General features: G+C 43.4%; 1 protein-coding gene across 2 annotated transcripts in view; it reads left to right on the plus strand.

The window, feature by feature from the left end:
- The first annotated feature begins 3,115 nt into the window (after positions 1–3,115).
- PCIF1 (phosphorylated CTD interacting factor 1) overlaps positions 3,116–21,638 on the plus strand; it is a 69,851-nt gene continuing 51,328 nt past the window's right edge. The window contains exons 1-6 of one of the 2 annotated variants that reach the window (XM_075845404.1): positions 3,116–3,204; positions 7,989–8,103; positions 8,178–8,302; positions 16,849–16,983; positions 17,067–17,170; positions 19,023–19,198. In XM_075845404.1, coding sequence (XP_075701519.1) covers positions 8,004–8,103; positions 8,178–8,302; positions 16,849–16,983; positions 17,067–17,170; positions 19,023–19,198 — 640 coding nt within the window. In that variant the 5' untranslated portion in view covers positions 3,116–3,204; positions 7,989–8,003. Of the gene's footprint in view, positions 3,205–3,252; positions 3,585–7,988; positions 8,104–8,177; positions 8,303–16,848; positions 16,984–17,066; positions 17,171–19,022; positions 19,199–21,638 lie in introns of those variants that run through there. The other variant, XM_075845403.1, reaches the window with a different exon arrangement.

The following is a 21,638-nucleotide window of genomic DNA, read 5'->3' on the forward strand; positions in this document are numbered from 1 at the left end:
TGCGCGGCGGCAGGAGTTCTACGATCCCCGCCATTTTCTGGAGCCTGGAGGTGAAGGACTGGACATCTGGACCGAAGACATCGCTTGACGAGGACTGGAGTGGGAGCAGTTCTTCTGACACACTGAGTAAAGTGTCTCAAAGTGCTGTTTAAGTATGGCCCTGTTCACACAGAGTATTTTGCAGGCCGAAAAAATCTGCCTCAAAATTCCTTAAAGAATTTTGAGGCAGATTTTGACCTGCCCACAGTATCTTGCCGTGTTTTTTGCGGCGATTGAGGACAGCAGACAAAAAACGCAGCGAAAAATGCATTTTCTGCCTCCCATTGAGTTCGATGGCAGGTCAGAGGCGGAACCGCGGCAAGAAAGGACGTGCTGCTTTCTTTTTTCAGCGACTGGCTCCCATTGATTTCAGATTAAGTCAATGGGAGGCGGTTTTGGAAGTTGGTTGGTGCTGATTCTGACGCAGTGTCCGAGTCAATATCAAGGCCCAAAAACTCTGTGAACTGGGCCTTATTGTTAGGGCTTATTCAGACGAACGTGTAATACATCCATGCAACGCGCGTGATTTTTCACGCGCCTCGCACGGACCTATGTTACTCTATGGGGCCGTGCAGACTGTCAGTGATTTTCACGCAGCGTGTGTCCGTTGCGTAAAACTCACGACATGTCCTATATTTGTGCGTTGTTGGCGCATCACGCACCCATTGAAGTCAATGGGTGGGTGAAAATCACGCCCAGCACTTCCGCAGCCGTATAAACTATGAATGAAAACAGAAAAGCACCACGTGCTACAAACATCCAAACAGAGTGTCATAATGATGGCGGCTGCGCGAAAATCACGCAGCCGCGCATCATACGCTGCTGACACACGGAGCTGTTATGGACCTTTTGCATGCGTAAAACGCCACGTTTTTGCGCGCGCAAAAAGCACACGCTCGTGTAAATCCGGCCTTAGGGTAGGAACACACTAGGCATGAACACTGCGGATTTTATGCAACACATTTTATTGTGAAAAATCCGCAGCGTATCACAGTCGCAGCAGAGGGGATGGGATTTGAACAAATCTCATCCACACGCTGCAAAAAAAATTGACCTGCAGTGTGACTTTTTAAGCCGCAGCGAGTCAATTTATTCTGTGGAATCGCCGCTCCTCTGTTGCGGAAATGCTGCGGTTCTGCCGCAAAAATCACAAATGAGAAAGAAAAAAAAAAAGGTACTTTTTTAAATTTATAAAAAAGTTTAGACTTGCCCCGGCCGTAGTCCTGGTGACGCATCTCTCTCTTCTGAACGTAGCCCCGCCTCCTGGGATGACGCTGTAGACCATGTGACCGCTGCAGCAGTCACATGGGATGAAACGTCATGACAGGAGGCCGGGCTGCGCTAAGAATAGAGGATCGCGTCACCAGGACTACGGCCGGGGCAAGTCTAAACTTTTTTATAAATTTAAAAAAGTGCCTTTTTTTTTTTTTCTCATTTGTGATTTTTGCGGCAGAACCGCAGCATTTCCGCAACAGAATAGCAGCGATTCCACAGAATACATTGACACGCTGCGGCTTAAAAAGCCACAATGCAGGTCAATGTTTGACGGCCCCCATGCTACCCAGGGCCGCCATCAGGGGGGGTATTAGGGGTACTGATGTGAGAGGCCCGGCCAAACCTAATTGAAAGGGGGGCCCGCAGCTCACGACATTCTTTTGGTGAAAAAAACGGGCCCCATTGCAGGGGCCTGTTTTTTTTTCTACCAAAGGCAAGTCGCGGCAGTTTACCGGGCCCCCCTTTCAATTAGGTTTGGCTGGGCCTCTCACATCAGTACCCCTAATACCCCCCCCCCCCCTGATGGCGGCCCTGGGTACCATGATATAGTGCTGGACGGAGTACCGTTAACAGGCGGTGCCACGGTAGGGGGGGCCCAGAACTTAGCTGTATGGGGCCCTGAAATTCCTGATGGCGGCCCTGCATATGTATGTATGTATGTATATATATATACACATATATATATATATATATATATATATATACATGCCTGTGTGTGTAGCAGAGCTGTGTGTAGTGTGTACACACACATACCCCCCAAACATGTGTGTGTGTGTGTGTGTGTGTGTGGGCGCGCGCAGGGTGCTTGTTGAGGGGAGGTGCCTTTGGGGGGTTGTGTGATGGTTTGCTTGGACGCTTTTTCGTGGTTTTTTACGCATTTTGGCGAATAATTAGGACTCCCATTGACTTTGGGAACATTTGCCACATTTTACGTGCAAAAGAATTAACTCAACACTTCATCATTTACACAACGCGTTTTTTTAAAAACGCACGTGTAAAAAAAAAAAAAAAAATCACATTGTATGTACTAACAGCGTGCTTTACCAATTATGTCAATAAAAAGCGTAATCAATTGTTTTTTGGCATGTACAATGCGACAAAAAAACACGTTAAATACATACCGTGTGAACCTGTCAACTGAAAAGTCATTTACCACAGGGTCTCCCTCTTGACTTTCATCGTTCTTAGCCATTTGGCGTCCTATAACTTCTACCAGCTGCATTGTTAAAAGCTCTCCCAAAATGGGAGCCGGACAACGCTTAGCAATTTGAAGAGACCTTTTCCTGACTTGTGGCAAAAAAATAGGGAGGGTGGGGGGTGAGATTCCCTCCCACATTTACAGCAGCTGTGAGTCAGGTTGATTTCCCTTATTCACCTTGCTGTAATTCTGGGAAGTGCTCCCTCTGGTGGCCAACATAGGAAAACATGTCAAATTATCGTTTCATTTTTAATACTTCCCTGTGAAAAAAATAAATACAGCAAAAAACGTAAAAAAATATAATAAAAATAAGTAACTTACTTAAACATTTTTTTAATTCACGACACATTCCCTTTAACATGATAAAAATTACATGAAAATTGCATTAGGGTAAACATATCATATCATATTACCCAAGGGGGAGGGTGAACGGTTTTCTCTTTCGTATCAATACACGCAATGGCAACGCAAAACGGAACTATGTATTCACCTGCCGCACTACATAACGAGTAATTGCCTGCCACAACTAACATGGCAGCATGAATCAGGCGTTTAGGTCTGGGGGCAGAGCATGCGCACTGGGCAGGGCCGGACCTGGAATACAAGATGGCAGCCCCGGCGGGGAGGGAGAGGCGGAGGCGGGATAGCAGTGAGCGGACAGGAGTCAGTGACGGAGATTGCCTCGGCCCCAGGTGAGGCTCCAGGGGCGTCCCACGCTCTGACACCCGAACCGTCTGGCGCCGCAAAAACCCGAGCAGCCACTGAGCTCAGTCTGCGCTCCTAACGCGCCCTAATAACCGCGCAAAACAACCGCAACCCCTGAGCCGCTAGCGCAGCTCCCAGCGCCATTTTGTCACCGCCCGGGGAGCGCGCTGCAAAGGCGCGATCACGAGGGGAGAAAGGCGCTTGTAACGAGCGCGCCAAAATGAACGCATAAACCATTAATAATGAGAAAAATAAATCTGAGTGAATAAAGTGTATGGCAGCAGCAGTGCGGAGAGTACGGCTCTATATGCAGTTGTACGAGATGGATGTGAGCGCTGTTATTTGTACACAACACGTAATGGAGCGGGTAGGGTCGAGTAGCCGTTTGTTTACATGTAGACATGGCTTCACTATTCCGGGAGTGGGATTTCCATGTTGGCCACCCTGACATTGGCACCATGTAAAGGGGGCTCCTGTATTTGGGGTACACTGCACTTAGAGCACCGCTGCATACAGCACTGCGTATGTGGTGTGTATGGAGGACTAGCTTCTATGGATGTGCACATAGTACTGTATGCAATGAGGCTCGTGTATCAATATCTGACTGGAAAATGGTGGGAGAAAACAGATTTATTACCATAGGTGGTTTCCCTGGATGCAAAGAAACGACCCTTTTAATCCAATATCGCAGCCACCTACAGAATAGATCGCTCACCTCATCTGTATTAATCCAGGTTCGACAAATTTACAAATAAAACAAGCGTAAATCTTGTCCATATACTCAGTAAAGTGAAAAACAGACTTTAGATATGGAGATGTAAATGAAACCATTGGGTTGTGTTCAGACCTCTTTATTAGGACTTTGTGCTGGAGATTTATGTTTTATGCCAAGAACGATGTCTCTACTTAATACGGCTCACATGCCGATCAGGATAACCAGTGTTGTGCACACTTAGTGGATTTGCTGTGGATTGGTGGAGGTAAAATCCAAAACAGATTACAGTGGATGAGATTATACAAATCTCAGCCACGTGCTGCGGACGTTTTTCACTTTTCAAATACACAACTTGCTCATTCTGTTGCGGAAATCCTGTTAGGGTAAATTCACACCGTTTTTTGGCGCGGATACCGCGCTGCAAAGCGGCCTAAAAAAACAGCCAAAAATGCCTCCCATTGATTTAAATGGGAGGCGGAGGCGGTTTTTTCCCTGCGAGCAGTAAAACCGTCTCGCAGGAGAAAGAAGAGACATGCCCTATCTTTGGGCGTTTACGCCTCCGACCTTCCATTGACATCAATGGGAGACAGAGAAAGCGTATTTCGCAGCGTTTTATACCTGCGGTGCTCAATGGCCGCGGGCAGAAAATGCCGTGAGAATCGACGTGCAGGGAGAGGAAAATCGGTCTCAAAATTCCATTTGGAATTTTGAGGCAGATTTTCTTCCTGCAAAAAATCTCTGCGTGAACCCGGCCTTACAGTGGAATTTAACATTTTCTATATAGCAGGGGTGAAATCCATAGTGCCACAGATTTGCACTGAGATCCGTGGCAGAGTGTGGACTTCCCCCTAGGGCTCCATACAACCTCTGAATTGTATGGTAGTGTAATACTGCACACATACGTATATACCGCCATATGTCTCCATAAATCATGGCGTTCTTCATCAGAGGGCTTCTCCCCCAGAAGTTTTGCTTCTAGTGAATAATGTCTCTATAATGCGGCGGTAAATGGAGTGCTTATGGCTTTCAAGTATGGAGCCACGGGGACTCGGCTCTGCCATGTAATGACTTTATCTTACAAATGATTGCATCATGTAACAGCGCTCGCTAATTATAAACTCATTAGAAGTAAACCTATTCAACCAAAGGAAAAGGCCTGAAGCAGTAGTAAATGTGCTGGTCTGGATTGCAATTTAACAAGTCATAACATAACCGTTTAACGTAGAGGCACATGTGTAGATTGTAAGCTCATATGGGCAGGGCTCTCACCTAATGTCTCTAGATTACACTGTGTGTGAATGAAATGTTTACGTAATGATGTTATAAATGTAGAGCACCACAGAGGAGGATGGCGCTGTATAAATAGATAATACAAGTTTTGGTTCATATATCATTCCAGTCATCTTCATGGGTTGGAGCATTGTGAAAACTGCCTCAAAAGGTTGCATATTGGTTACAGAATGTGATGTAGGGTTCAGGGTCATGACCGCTATTTGTGTGCGTTCTTTTTTTCCTGTGAAGAAATTGCAAATCTCATAAAGGTGCAAAATATATACAACTAGGCTATGTACACCTTTGAATGTTTGTTTTATTTAAGCAATGTGTTTTGGGATTTGAAGCACTTTTAAATTTGTTTTACTTTTTACGTCGCTTCTATGTATCCTGTATACATAGAAGCTGTATCGCACTCTCAGCCCATTCCGTCGGTTCATCTGAACTGATGGCTCGGCTGAGAGCGGGGTTGTGTGTGAGTCTATCACACAGGATCCACCTAATATTGATCACATCTAAGTTCAACTGAGGGCCTGTTCCCGTTACGTTTTTTACTTCCGTAAGGCGGAGTCCCGACGTATACCTCCGATGGAAGGCACTATTCCACTGTATAGGCATACAGTGTGATACGTTGTCCAAAATCCCCAGGCACAGCGCTACTTTAAGCCCCTGAATTCACTTCCATATATCAATAGTGATTTCAGGGGCATTCAACTATGGAGTCCCCGGCCAGAGCATCGCAAGCGCTCTTCCCGGGGACTCCTGTCTTGGGAAAGCCTTGTATGGACAGTGATGTCAGGGGCTTTGAGATGCTGGAAACCTCGGCCAGGGCGTCGGCTCCTGGAGCAGCCCCTGATGTCACTGTCCATATATGGTAATGGGATAATCACAGCACACTTTAGAAAAACTTGCATAAAGTGATTATTGAATTCTTGACTCAACATGTGGTATTCATAAGGGTTAACACGGTAACCCTTATGAATACCACATGTATAATCAAGAGTGCCATAAATATTACTTTATGCAAGTATTTCTAAAGAGGGTGCTGTGATTATCTCTTTACAGTTGAAGTGGGAAACCCTTTCGTCAGGCACCTCGCCCCTATCCTTCGAGTGCATCTCATCTCCTATATATTGTCAGTATATGGACAGTGATGTCAGGGGCTTCTCCAGTCCCGGAGTGCTCGGCCAGAGTGTTACTTATGCTCTGCTTGGGGACTCCATAGTTGAAAGCCCCTGACATCACTGTCCATAAATGAACAGTGATGTCAGGGACTTCCCTGCGGACGGAATCCCCTGGCCGAGCGCTACCTGATACACTCGTGCATTCCGGCCGTGGGAAAGCTACCCAAAGTATGAGTTTAACGTATGCCTGTGACTGATGCCATACAGTGGCATCTGACAAACACAGGCTCCCATGTAAAAATAAGTATACGGCGCAGTATACGTTTTTTTGCGGGATCCCTTTGTGTGGAATAGCGTAATATACTATATTATTATTTAATCCCCCCCCCCAAAAAAAAGGTATACTGACGTATACCAGCCCGACGGATGCCAAAAGGACACTCTATGGCCAAAACGTGATGTGAACAGGACCTTAGATGTGATTAATAATAGCTGGATCATGTGTTTTAGAGACATGCAGTACCTGCTCTCAGCTGAGTCATCAGTTCAGCTGAACTGACGGAATCGACTGAGACAGAACGCTATAATGTCTATGTATACAGGATGCATAGAAGCTGTATCGTAAAAAGTAATTCAGTTTTTAATAAAAGTCTATTTAAAAAGAGTTTCAAATCGCGAAACAAATTGATTTGATAAAAAAAAAAAAAAAAACCCCAAACTTTTAAAAGGTTTCCATAGCGTGTAACCACCAAAAGAAAAATGTCAGAGCAGTAATAATGTTATTCACCCATTGGCACAGCACACACTTTTTCTTTGCACCTGCGCCACTTAATGGGATTCCTGTTTTAGTGGAGCGCGGTGTGGCCCCAGCAGTAGGATGTTCATGACTGCAAAACCGCCATGCTCCTGCCACCATGGAATAAATTGCTACAAAATGTGGATGACGTTTTTGTGCTAATTTCCAAGAGTGTGACAAGCTGCAGGACACATACATACAGGGATTACACCAGGTAAGGCCCTGTTCTCATATGGCTGGTGTAGTTTCCCACATACAGAAATGCCGGATAGAAACTGATCCCATTCTTTCTTATGGGAGCAGTTCTGGCATAAGTTGCATCTGTTTTAACACCGGATGTCTTACCTTCTCTAGACAGTAAGATGTTGCATGCAGCGTTTTTCTGTCCGGCTATGGACGATGGACCAAATAGCACAAAATGTCATCAGTTGTGTTCGGCTCATGCTAAAAACAACTGGCAAGTGATATATATGTGAACCCAGCCTAACCCAATGTTTTCTAAGTTCTAATGAAATTGCTTCACAATTATGTGATACAATGAGGCAATCCAATGAACAAGGGTATACTCATTTATCGGAAATATATTTGTGAAATCTCTATGTAATAGGACTGAACCCAAGCAAGTGATTTTCCCTATCCTCAAGTATCCTGTATATCCGCAAATCACACTGCTTGGCCCACGTATGCATTTGTTCTACAGATATGATGATTATTCTTGTTCTTTGGCATAAATATCATTCGTTGTCTTACACGCACAGTGATTCAGTAGCATGCTGTAAAATCCAACATATGTCATGTTTTCTCTTGATACACTTGATTATATTTTCAACTTCACATAATTGTGTTTCTGTTTCTCATTTCTAGTTTGTGCACTCAAAAATGGCCCGTGATAACCATGGAAGTCCTCAGGAGGATGCTGTCTTGGTCAGCCTATCCCCAAGTACATCAAGCTCCCCTCGGCCTCAACGTGACTTGCCAGGTAACCCAGAGCTTTCATGTAGATTTGACTTTGAAGATTGATATGTGATACTCATATCTTCCATCTTTCTCTAGATGAGCTTGTGCAGGCTGGATGGGAGAAGTGTTGGAGTAAGAGGGAGAGTCGACCTTATTATTTCAACCGTTTCACCAATCAGTCCCTATGGGAGATGCCTGTGCTGGGCCAGCATGATGTCATTGTGAGTACCGGTAATCCCGTCTTCGCACAGAATTTTGCATCTATAAATCATTCCCATGATATCTGCTTAATTCTATGGTTACGGAGATGATACATGAACCCATCAAGGATTTTGTCTACCAGAAATCTCTACATTGTCATATCTTCTCTTCAATATTTTTTTTCCCCCATGGGTGTTATACCACCTATTAAGGCAAGGGGTTGTCTCCTTCAAGAAATACCTTTCTGTTAGCAGCGTCCCCTAGCAATAAGCTGATCACACATTGCCAGCTGTATTCTATGGTAGAAAATGGCAGCAAGTGTTTAATTTCCCTGCAGTGCTACCACAGGGGAGGTGATTCATTACCTAGTTAGCATTTAAAACAATGGACAGTCTATGTAATGCCGGGTCATCCACAGGGAGGGATGCTCTTTGTAGTCACTCTCCCTGCAGCTAATAAATTAAAGTTGTGAACCGGTGACTCCTTTCTAAAAACTCAGAATTCTCTAAATTACAATTTCAAAATGTTTTTTATTTTAACTAAATAACCCCTTTAATTTTCTGGAGTTTGGCAACCCCCCCGTGGGAGCTGTTACGTAGCTATATTGGTTGTCACGCTGCTTTTCCAGAAAAAGGGGAATCCTGGGCAGTTTATTATGACCTGTAGGACATTTTGGGCATAGACGTTATTACTCATTGCCGACGTAGGATTACTGAGAGAGATAAGAAGATGAAGGCATGCAGTTTAGCTTAAAGAGACTCTGTCACCAGATTATCAGTGCCCTATCGCCTACATAATGTGATCGGCGCTGTAATGTAGATAACAGCAGTGGTTTTTATTTTGAAAAACGATAAATTTTGAGCAAATTATGCACAATTTTAGATTTATGCTAATTACTTTCTTAAAGAGAACCTTTCACCTCCCCATACATGTGCAGCATGTAATGGGCAGGGCTGCACAAACCCTGGGGCACTTTAAAAAAAAATTCTACCTCCCTCCGTTATTTAGATATCGGTGCCGTTATATTTGGAGCCCGATATTTAAATAACCCCCTGAACTGTCAACGGGGCGTGTACTGGCAAGGGGGACAGTGGTCCAATCAGCTACGGACAGTGTTACAGCAAGAGCGAGGATAGAGGAGAGAGTGCGCGCGCACGGTCTCACTCTTTAGCTTTCGAGATCAGTCTTCTGCCGAACTGGCAAGGGGGCGTGTTACTGCTACGAACAGAGTAAGAGCTGTGGAGAGGAGAGCGCGCATGCGCGCTCAAATCTCTTTAGCTCTTGTGAGAGATCAGTCTTGTACATTGTCTGCCGAACTGGCAAAGGGGTGTGTCTCTGCTACGGACAGTGCAAGCGCTCCCCAGCTCTTACACTGTCCGTAGCAGTGACACACCCCCTTGCCAGTTCGGCAGAAGACTGATCTTGAAAGCTGAAGAGTGAGAGCGTGCGCGCGCGCACACACTCTTTCTCCTCGCTCTTGCTGTAACACTGTCCATATCTGATTGGACAGTGTGACAGCCATAGAAACACGCCCCCTTGCCAGTATACGACCCGTTGACAGTTCAGGGGGTTATTTAAATATCGGGCGCCAAATATAACGGCAGAGATATCTAAATAACGGAGGGAGGTAGAAAAAAAACTGTAAAGTGCCCCAGGGTTTGTGCAGCCCTCCCCATTACATGCTGCACTCAGCTGGACATGTATGGGGAGGAGAAAGGTTATCTTTAATAGACAACTGGGCATGTTTTTACTTTTTTTTTTACCAACTGGGCGTTGTAAAGAGAAGTGTATGACGCTGACCAATCAGCGTCATACACTTCTCTCTATTCATTTTTAGCAGAACTCGCAACACAGCGTGATCTCGTGAGATCACGCTGTGCAGTCACATACTCCCACATTAACTTTACCGAAGTGTCTTGGGAGTGAATAGACATCACCTCCAGCCAGAATGCGATGTCTAGTCACACTCCCGACGCTTTGGTAAAGTTTCTGTGAATGATCTCGCTAGATCACGCCGTGCTGTGTGAGTAAGTCCCCAAGAAACTTTACCGAAGTGTCGGGTGTGTGAATAGACATCGCGTCCTGGCTGGAGGCAATGTCTATTCACTCTCAAGACACCTCGGTAAAGTTAATGTGGGAGTATGTGACAGTAGAGCGTGATCTTGCGAGATCACGCTGTGTTGCGAGTACAGCTAAAAATGAATGGAGAGAAGTGTATGACGCTGATTGGTCAGCGTCATACACTTCGCTTTACAACGCCCACTTGGTAAAAAAGCCCAGTTGTCTATTAAGAAATTAATTAGCATAAATCTAAAATTGTGCATAACTTGCTCAACATTGATCGATTTCCCAAAATAAAAAACACTTGTTATCCACATTACAGCGCCAATCACATTATGTAGGAGATATAATATATATTATAATATATAGGCACTTATAATCTGGTGACAGAGCCTCTTTAAGACATAATGGGTAAACTGTGTTATCTCACAAACTGTGAACATGGGATGATTGTGGGTAAAGTTCTTGTGTGAGCAGAAGCAAAACAGGTCCACTTGTGAATTTTTCCAGAGCCACAGTTTTCCAAAGTTTTTAGAGAAAGAAGCGTAAGCAGAGGGTTGTTAGACTTGAATAGACAAACAGACCTGCAACAATGGATCACATAGCAGATAATCTTAATCAGAGACCAAGTCAGTGCAAACAAGGTATGGGTAAAAGATGGTCCAATAGAATGTTAAAACGAAGCTGCCCTAGCGACCGATGATCAGCTGATTGTCGCAGGTCCGGCTTCTCTAACCCATCTATCTTCTAATATTGTGGGGGTGGGGCAGATGTGCAGTAAGTGTTCAAAATGTAAAGTGCTCTAAAAGTATTACATGGCGCCAATGCAAATAATTTGGTGACTATGTAGTACATGACCTTGTTGAGCCTACTAGAGAGGAAGCCACTCTTTCTATCCTCTCTCTGCACTGGCTCATAGAGCTCCGGAGCGTGCGTCCCCTTCTATGATGCTCATATACCCTTGAAAGGCATATGAAAAAAAGAACGGCCAGATAGGACACACCTTTATGTAGGGGATCACAATAAACAGGCTAATAAGGAAGCAATCTCACAAATGTTTTTATTCCCTGGCCCCATTGGAAAGGCACATTATACATTATAGTTGTGGTGAGGGTAACCTTTGTATTTGTGAGTTATCCGCTCCCTTCTGGTCCTTAGCTGTGTCATGTGACCAGCACTAGGACTCTCCAACTGCTACAGCGTCTCATGTGTGGACAGGAAGTCAGTTTCTCCATTCATTCCTATTAGGCCCCATGCACACGACCGTAAAAATAGCCCATAATCGCGGACCGTAATTACGGTCTACGATTATGGGCCCATTCACTTCTATTGTCCGGGCCGTAGAAAGCTGCCGCAAAAGATAGGCCATGTCCTATCTTTTGCTTATCGTGGATCCTGCTCCCATACTTTATATGGGAGCATGATCCGCAAACGGGGGTGGCTGCCCATGGCTAGCCGTACCCGCAATCGCAGGCAGTGATTATAGGCACGGCCGTGGGCATGGGGCCTAAGACTCACATCGAGGCTGTGATAGTAATGAATAGAGAATCTGACTTCCTGTCCACACATGAGACACTGGGGCAGTTGGAGAGTTCTATTGCTGGTCACATGATGAAGCAGAGGACCAGAAGGGAAGGGATAACTCACAAATACAGGTAAGAAAATTACCTTCACCACAATTTACATAATGTGCCTCTCTAATGTTCCCGGAGAATAAAAATTTTTGTGGGAGCGCTCCTTTAACCCCTTCCCGCTCCTTGACGTACTATTACGTCATGGCAGCTGTATCGTTCGCGCTCCATGCCGTAATAGTACGTCTCGGGAGTAACGGCCGTTTCGGCCGTCCTCCCGACACATACAGGAGCTGCGACGCTGCTGTCTTGTTCAGCAGCTGTCACAGCTCCTACAGCGGGGACCGATCGCTGTGTCCCCGCTGATTAACCCCTTAAAAGCCGCGTTCTATAGAGATCGCGGCTTTTTAGGGGTTAAGCTGCCATCGCCGGCCTGCTACGCGATAGCGGCCGGCGATGGTGACTATGGCAACCGGACACCAAACAATGGCGTCCGGCTATGCCATAGACGGAAGCCTAGTGGGTCCTGACAACGTCAGGACCCACTATGCTTGCTGTCAGTGAGTAGCTGACAGTTCTAATACACTGCACTACGCATGTAGTGCAGTGTATTAGAATAGCGATCAGGGCCTCCTGCCCTCATGTCCCCTAGTGGGACAAAGTAATAAAGTAAAAAAAAAGTTAAAAAAAGATGTGTAAAAATAAGAAAATAAAAGATTTAAAAGTATTAAAAGTAAAAATACCCCTTTTTACCTTATCAGTCCTTTATTATTAATAAAAATATATAAACAAACAAATAAACTATACATAATTGGTATTGCCGCGTCCGTAACGGCCTGAACTACAAAATTATTTCATTATTTATCCCGCACGGTGAACGCCGTAAAATAAAATAATAATAAACCGAACCACAATCACAATTGTTTGGTCACTTCACCTCCCAAAAAATGGAATAAAAAGAGATCAAAAAGTCGCATGTACCTAAAAATGATACTGATGGAAACTACAGTTCGTTACGCAAAAAATAAGTCCTCGCACGGCTTTATTGATTGAAAAATAAAAAAGTTCTGGCTCTTAGAATAAGGTAACACAAAAAGTGAATGATTGTTTACAAAACGTATTTTATTGTGCAAACGCCATAAGACATAAAAAAAAACTATAAACATCTGGTATCGCCGTAATCGTATCGCCCCGCAGAATAAAGTGAATATGTCATTTATAGCGCACGGTGAACGCTGTAAAAAAACCGAAAAAAAAAACAATAGTAGAATTGCTGTTTATTAGTCACCACGCCACCTAAGAATAGAATAAAAACTGATCAAAAAGCTGCATGCATGACATGAAAACTGCAATGGATTCCTCAAGGGGTCTAGTTTCCAAATTGGGGTCACTTTTGGGGGGTTCCCAATGTTTTGGCACCACAAGACCTCTTCAAACCGGACATGGTGACTAATAAAAAAGAGGCCTCAAAATCCACTAGGTGCGCCTTTGCTTCGGAGGCCGGGGCTTCAGTCCATTATCGCACTAGGGCCACATGTGGGATATTTCTCAAAACTGCAGAATCTGGGCAATACGTATTAAGTTGCGTTTCTCTGATAAATCCTTTTGTGTTATAAAAAAAATGGTATAAAGAGGATTTTCTGACAAAAAAAAAAATGTCAATTTCACCTCTACTTTGCTCTAAATTTTTGTGAAACACCTAAGGGTTCATAAACTTTCTAAATGCTGTTGTGAATACTTTGAGGGGTCTAGTTTCTAAAATGGGGTATTTGATAGGGGTTTCTAATATATGGGCCCCTCAAAGCAACTTCAGAACTGAACTGGAACCTAAAAAAATAAATAAATGAGGCAATACTTCATTTCTTACATTATACTGATAATGAGCCGTGCCCACCCCGAGATGACCCCAGTTTTGACCGTTTGTATAAACGGAGACCCCTATTAGACCGTTCCAGTGCCCGGTTTTCCCAAGCATACACCCCCGAGAAGTGTATTTCTATTGAGGAGTCCCTGGTACATTTTAAAGGGAGGATTCAATTCCGCCAGTACCTGCCGGGTAAGAGGGCAAGGTATGGCGTGAAGATGTATAAGCTGTGAGAGTGCATCAGGGTATACCTACAGGTTTAGGATATATGAAGGAAAGGCCACCCCCAAACCAGACTGCATCCTGGACTACAATAGGTACATGGGAGGGATGGACTTGTAAGATCAAGCCCTGAAGCCCTACAGCGCCATGCGGTGTGGTATAAGAAGCTGGCCGGGCACATCATACAGATGGCTTTGTACAATGCGTACATGCTACGTCGATGTGCAGGCCAGACGGGAACTTTCCTGGAATTTCAAGAGGTGATTATCAAGAACCTAATCTTTAGGGACCAAGAAGGGGGGGGCACCCAGTACTTCTGGAAGCGAGCCCACACGCATCGTACCAGGGCAACACTTTAAAGGAGAAGTTCCCCAAACTGGCAAGAAGGGAAAAAGTCAAAAGAGGTGCAAAGTCTGCTATAAGAGGGCGATAATGGATGACACAATATATCAATGTGACACGTGTCCCGAATAACCAGAGCTCTGTATGAAAGTGTTTTAAAATTTATCATACATCCCTTGGTTTATAATTTACCCCAATTTTACTTACCCTGATGCACTCCACACAGCTTATCCCCCCTCGTCTTTCCCCTCTGGGCCCTGCTGTGTGTCCAGGCAGCTGATAACAGCCACATGTAGGGTATTGCCATACCCGGGAGAACCCACATTACAGTTTATGGGGTGTAGGTCTCCGGTCAAAATGCTCACTACACCTCTAGATGAATGCCTTAAGGGTGTAGTTTTTAAAACGGGGTCACTTCTTGCGGGTTTCAACTGTACTGGTACCTCAGGGGCTTCTGCATACATGACTTTGCACTAGAAAATCCCCAGTAGGCCAAATGGTGGTCCTTTCCTTCTGAGCCCTCCCATGGGCCCAAACGGCAGTTTATCACCACAAATGGGGTATTGCGGCACTCAGAACAAATTGCGCAACAGAATGGGGTATTTTGTTTCTTGTGAAAATAAGAAATTTTCAGCCAAAACTACATATTATTTGAAAAAAATAATTTTGTTTTAATTCCCAGCCCAATTCAAATAAGTTCTGTGAAAAAACTATGGGGTCAAAATGGTCACAACACCCATAAATGAATTCCTTGAGGGGTGTCGTTTCCAAAATGGGGTCATTTGTGGTGGGTTTCTATTGCTTTGATACCTCTGGGGCTCTGCAAATGCGACATGGCACCCGAAAACCAAACCAGCAAAATCTGTACTCCAAAGAACACACAGCGCTCCTTCCCTTCTGAGGCCTCCCATGGGCCCAAACGGCAGTTTATTGCCACAAATGGGGTATTGATGCACTCAGGAGAAATTGGGCAACAAAATTGAGTATTTTGTTCCCTGTGAAAATAAGAAATTTTGGTAAAAAATTACATCTTATTGGAAAAAATGTCATTTTTTTAATGTCACAGCCCAATTGAAATAGGTGCTGTGAAAAAACTGTGTGGTCAAAATGCTAACAACAACCATAAATGAATTCCTTGAGGGGTGTAGTTTCCAAAATGGGGTCACTTTTGGTGGGTTTCCATTGCTTTGATACCTCTGAGGCTCTGCAAATGCAACATGGCACCCGAAAACCAATCCAACAAAATCTGGACTCCAACAAACATATAGCGCTCCTTTCCTTCTGAGCCCTCCCATGGGCCCAAACGGCAGTTTATCACCACAAATGGGGTATTGCCACACTAACGACAAATTGGGCAACAAAATGGGGTATTTTGTTCCCTGTGAAAATAAGAAATTTTGATCACAAATGACATTTTATTGGAAAAAAATGACATTTTTTTCATTTCAGAGCCCAATTCAAATACGTGCTGTGAAAAAACTGTGCAGTCAAAATGGTAACAACAACCCTAAATGAATTCCTTGAGGGGTGTAGTTTCCAAAATGGGGTCACTATTGGGGGATTCCTACTGTTTTGGCACCTCAACACCTCTTCAAACCTGGCATGCTGCCTAAAATATATTCTAATAAAAAAGAGGACTCAAAATGCACTAGGTGCTTCTTTGCTTCTAGGGCTTGTGTTTCAGTCCACGAGCGCAGTAGGGCCACATGTGGGACATTTCTAAAAACGGCAGAATCTGGACAATACATATTTAGTAGTGTTTCTCTGGTAAAACCTTTTGTGTTACAGAAAAAAAAATGAATAAAATTGAAATTCAGCAAGAAAAATGAAATTTGCAAATTTCACCTCCACTTTGCTTTAATTCCTGTGAAATGCCTGAAGGGTTAAAAAACTTTCTAACTGCTGTTTTGAATACTTTGAGGGGTCTAGTTTTTAAAATGGGGTGTTTTATCAGGGTTTCTAATACATAGGCCTCACAAAGCCACTTCAGAACTCAAGAGGTACCTTAAAAAAAAGGCTTTTGAAATGTTCTTAAAAATATGAGAAATTGCTGTTTATGTTCTAAGCCTTGTAACGTCCAAGAAAAATAAAAGAATGTTCAAAAAACGATGCCAATCTAAAGTAGACATATGGGAAATGTGAACTAGTAACTATTTTGGGTGGTAGAACCGTCTGTTTTACAAGCAGATGCATTTAAATTCTGAAAAATGCAATTTTTTCAAAATTTGCTCTACATTTTGCAATTTTTCGCCAATAAACACTGAATATATCGACCAAATTTTACCACGAACATGAAGCCCAATGTGTCACGAGAAAACAATCTCAGAATCGCTTGGATAGGTTTAAGCATTCCGACGTTATTACCACATAAAGTGAAATATGTCAGATTTGAAAAATGGGCTCTGAGCCTTAAGGCCAAAACTAGGCTGCGTCCTTAAGGGGTTAAGTGTGTAACAAACAGCTAAAGTAGTTAATCCATTTGACAATGTTGTATCTTTTCTGACAGTCGGATCCTCTTGGCCTTAATGCAGCACCGGTACCTGCAGAAGGGGGAATGCCCACAACGCCCAAGGATGCAAAACCAGCAAAGAGAAGATTGTCTGAGGAGTTGCCAGTTTCTGATACGACAAAAAAGCTGAAAGTTAGTAGTTTTCTGTTTGTACTCTGTTGTGATAAGCTTCCCTTTGGGCTCACTGAACTTGACATCAACTTTTGCTTTTCTAGATGGAGTCAACTCCCACGACCACGCCAACTGTCCCATGTTCGCCAGTTGTCCCAGGGGTATCTTTGGAAGAAAAGCCATTTGCAAACCTGATAAAAGCTACAGAGTGAGTCCGAATTTTAAGAAGAATGAGAGTTTTTAAAGTTGGAATGAATCATAATTATAGATATGGAAAGTTTGAAAACATTGTTTTTTATTATGCTATTTAATATAATAGTTTAAATGGTTCTCTCAACAAGAACAGCCCATTTTGCGGATCCTGCTTCTTAAAACCCAGCTACCAACTAATATCACCAGGGTTAATTGTGTCCAGTCAGGGCAAATGTCGTATTACATGGCACTCCGTCAAATAAATTCACAACCATGTAATATAATACATGGCTGGGGCAAGTCTGCCAGAGGAAGGTCCACACTGGCTAATATAAGAGGGCTCCTGGGTGGGAACCTTCCCTCTTTCTATGGCATCCATATTCCCTAATAGATATTGTTGAGACAACCCCTTTAAGGTTCAGTTTGATAAGTTAATGGGGCAGTTCTACCTTCTAAAGACATTTCTAATCTGTGGTAAAAATTGTCTTCTGTTTCCTGCAACTCCACTTATCTGTCGTGGGCTTTACGAGGGTTCTATTGCATATTTTACAGGATTGAATTCCAGAAGGAAATTAATAGAATGTAAATAGCAAATACATCCTATGAAGTTCCTGCTTATGAATGTTTAAAGTGTAGCTAAACGTTTAACAAACTTCTGACATGTCATAGTGACATGTCAGAAGTTTTGATTGGTGGGGTCCCAGCACGGAGACCCCCCCAGCAATCGCTAATACGAAGCAGCCTTAGCGCTCGTGTGAGTGCTCGGCTGCTTCGTGTCTTTTCGGGTTTTTCCGGACATAAATGTATCGGAGTACGGGCTCATAGACTTTACTGTACTCCTATACATTAATTTCCGGAAAAAGCCGAACAGACACGAAGCGGCCGAGCGCGTCAGCATCTTCGTTTTAGCGATTGGTGGGGGTCTGTGCTCAGACCCCCACCAATCAAAACTTCTGACATGTCAGAAGTTTGTCAAACGTTTAGCTACCCTTTAAAGGGAACCTGTCACCAGCATTTCACCTATTAAACCAGCAATACCTGGTAGTAGTGGGAGAAAAATCATTTCTATATAACCTATAATTGTCTCCTTAGTCGGCTCTGTAGCTTTAGTATTCAGTTTTTTAGTGTTCCCACGCCATATGCTAATGAGCATAAAAGAGTCAAATCTTCGTTTGAAAAGTCATATCTTCATTCCTCAAGTCTTTCCGAGTTTCCCCCGCCTCCTTACCTTGGATTGACCGCTCCTCGCCTTCCCCCAGCACACAAAATCCCGCGCTTGTGCATGGATGTCCTCTTCTGGTGTGTGCGCACAAAGAGACACCGGATTATTACGATAAAAGGCGCGAAATGTTTGCAGACCGTTATTTACAGTCGGAAGAGGAGTTTAGGAGCGGGGATAACGGCAATGAACTTTTGACAGCAGCGGCCAGTGAGGGAGAAGTAAAGTTCAATAGGTGAAATGCTGGTGACAGGTTCCCTTTAAGGATAGGCAATTGTTTCCATTTTATCAGCATAAGAAAACATTTGTAGGAACTTTATATTCTAACTTGTAGGCCTATTTCCTGCTCATTGCATTGTGAATGTAAATGGTGTTTGGATATACTTTGCTTTATGTGAATGCAGGGGGGGGGGGATTTTGTTTTTCTGTATTTAGCAATGATTGTCCCAGCAGATTCTTAATGATTTTGAAATGTATATACCCTATGAGTTATTGTTTCTAATATCAGCCAGCACATACAAGAAAAAAAAATCTGCCCTGTTTCAAGACAAACTATCAGAGTATTAAACCGAATCATTAAAGGTATTTGCCACTTTTGGGTAATTAGGAAGCAAAAATAATTGTCTCTGTCATTTTTTTGTGTCATTAGTGTTTATTGGGATTTGGACATACAGAGTAATGTAGTGGTTAAGCCACCTCCACCTTTACACCTTCTACCACCCCCATCTCAGTCGCTACCACCACATCCTGAAGTGGAGCTTCTCCGGTCACAACTTGTCCTTAAACTACGGCAACATTACCGGGAGCTTTGTCAGCAGAGAGAGGGTATGTAAACAGATAGAGAATACATCCTTTTATAAGTGTATTTACAAACACCTGTTTCTTGTACGGGACATATCATATTTTTTCTTTGAACAATTAGGTACACTTTTTGCCAAAAAATGTGTCTCCATGTCCTGGTTCATTTAATGGTTCAAATATATATAGTTACAGGGGAAGGATTGGCCTAGGAGTACACGTTCTCAAAGCACAGCACTGATTTTTCTTTGTATTACAGCTCCATGTGGAGGCTTGAGTATCTTCTGACAAAGCAAATGTCCGGTCAACACAAGGAGTAGTAGTGCTATTATTAAAAAAACATTCTGATTTTGTGCTTTCTCTGCACGTATATGTGTGCCAATTTCTTGGTTCATGGTAAGGTTTTACATATAGAAACGTGACTCAGCGCAAAGACATTGTCACACAGTTCCTGAACGCAGAGCACTATATAGATGCTTGCAATGCCAGCAGACCACGTTCCTTACAGAAAGGAAAGGTAACATGTATGATATTCATTTAATCCCATCCTGCTTTGGCCACTTTTGACCTTCCTGACAGAGCCTCATTTTTCAAATCTGACGTGTCACTTTATGTGGTAATAACTCCGGAATGCTTTTACCTATCCAAGCGATTCTGAGATTGTTTTCTTGTGACACATTGGACTTTATGGTACTGGCAAAATTTGCTCGATACATTCAGTATTTAATTGTGAAGACACCAAAATTTTGCGAAAAATTAGCATTTAGCAAAATGTAAATCTATCTGCATGTAAGACAGGCAGTTATACCACACAAAATTGTTGCTAATTAAAATCCCCCATATGTCTACTTAAGATTTCCATAGTTTTTTGAACATCCTTTTGTTTTTCTAGAATGTTACAAGGCTTAGAACTTTAGCAACAATTTCTCACATTTTCAAGAAAATTTCAAAAGGCTATTTTTTCAGGGACCAGTTCAGTTGTAAAGTGGCTTTTAGGGCCTTATATTTTAGAAACCCCCAATAAGTCACCCCATTTTGAAAACTTCACCCCTCAAAGTATTCAAAACAGCATTTAGGAAGTTTCTTAACCCTTTAGACATTTCACAGGAATTAAAGCAAAGTAGAGGTGAAATTTACAAATTTCATTTTTGTTTTGCAGAAATAAATTTTTGATCCATTTTTTTTGTAACACAGAAAGTTTTACCAGAGAAAGGCCTCGTGCACACGTCCGCAACAGATTTGACGGCCGTTTGTGACGGATCAGTGTGACCGTTTTAGCGGCCGTGTGCACTCCGTGTTTCCGTGCGCCGAGCATGGTACCGTCCAGGGTGCTGAAAGAGTTAATGGGCTACACTGATCGGAGGTAACTCTTTCTGCAACCTTGACAGTACCATGCTCGGCGCGTGGAAAATAAAATTTTAATGTAATATATAAAAAAAATTCATACTTGCATTCCTCCTGTCTGGCCTCCAGCGATGACGTTTCATCCATGTCGCCGCTGCAGCCAATCACAGGCTGTAGTGGCGGTCACGCACGTCAGGATGACGTCAGAAGGCCGGCCTCCAGGGATGACGCTTCATCCCACGTGACCGCCTCTGCAGCTATGAAAATTAAAGTCTACATTTTTTTCAAAGAAAATGTAGGTTTAGCTAATTTTTTCTAATTTCCACAAGGACTAAAGGAGAAAAAGCACCACCACATTTGTAAAGCACTTTCTCCCGAGTAAAACAATATCCCACATGTAGTACTAAATGGCTGTTGGGACACACGGCAGGGCTTAGAAGGGAAAGAGTGCCATTTGGCTTTTGGAGATCACATTTAGCAGGAACGTTTTGCTGAGGCCATGTCGCATTTGCAAAGCCCCTGAGGGACCAAAACAGCGAAAATGCTACTAAAAATTACTGCATTTAGGAAACTACACCCCTTGAGGAATTCATCTAGGGGTGTGCTGAGCATTTTGACCTCACAGGTGTTTCATAGATTTTATTAGAATTGGGCCGTGAAAATAAAAACAATCCTTTTTCTTCAATAAGACGTAGCTTTAGCTCAAAATTTTTCATTTTCTCAACAAATAATGGAAAAATAGAACCTCAACTTCTCCCGAGTACCGCAATACCCCATATGTGGTCATAAACTGCTGCAGAGAAGTATTCGGCACACAGACAAATATGATTCAAAAATTCTTTCGTTTTATTTGTATTGTATTCAAATGCCATGGGCGGAGTGCGTGCAACATTTCGGTCCAAAAAGACCTTCGTCAGGCACTAGAACCCTGTTGGCGTGGATGTGTCCTGCTGATGAGCGCTGTTGTTCATATCGCGGCTTACCGCTCGTTTTTGGCGCACGGCAGGGCAGAGGACGGAAGGAGCGCCATTTGGCTTATGGAGTACAGATTTTGCTGGATTGGTTTCTGTTCGCTATGTCGCATTTGCAAAGCCCCTGTGGGACCAAAACAGGGGAAACCCCC

This window comes from Rhinoderma darwinii, chromosome 13, assembly GCF_050947455.1.
Source record: "Rhinoderma darwinii isolate aRhiDar2 chromosome 13, aRhiDar2.hap1, whole genome shotgun sequence".
Classification (NCBI taxonomy): Eukaryota; Metazoa; Chordata; class Amphibia; order Anura; family Rhinodermatidae; genus Rhinoderma; species Rhinoderma darwinii.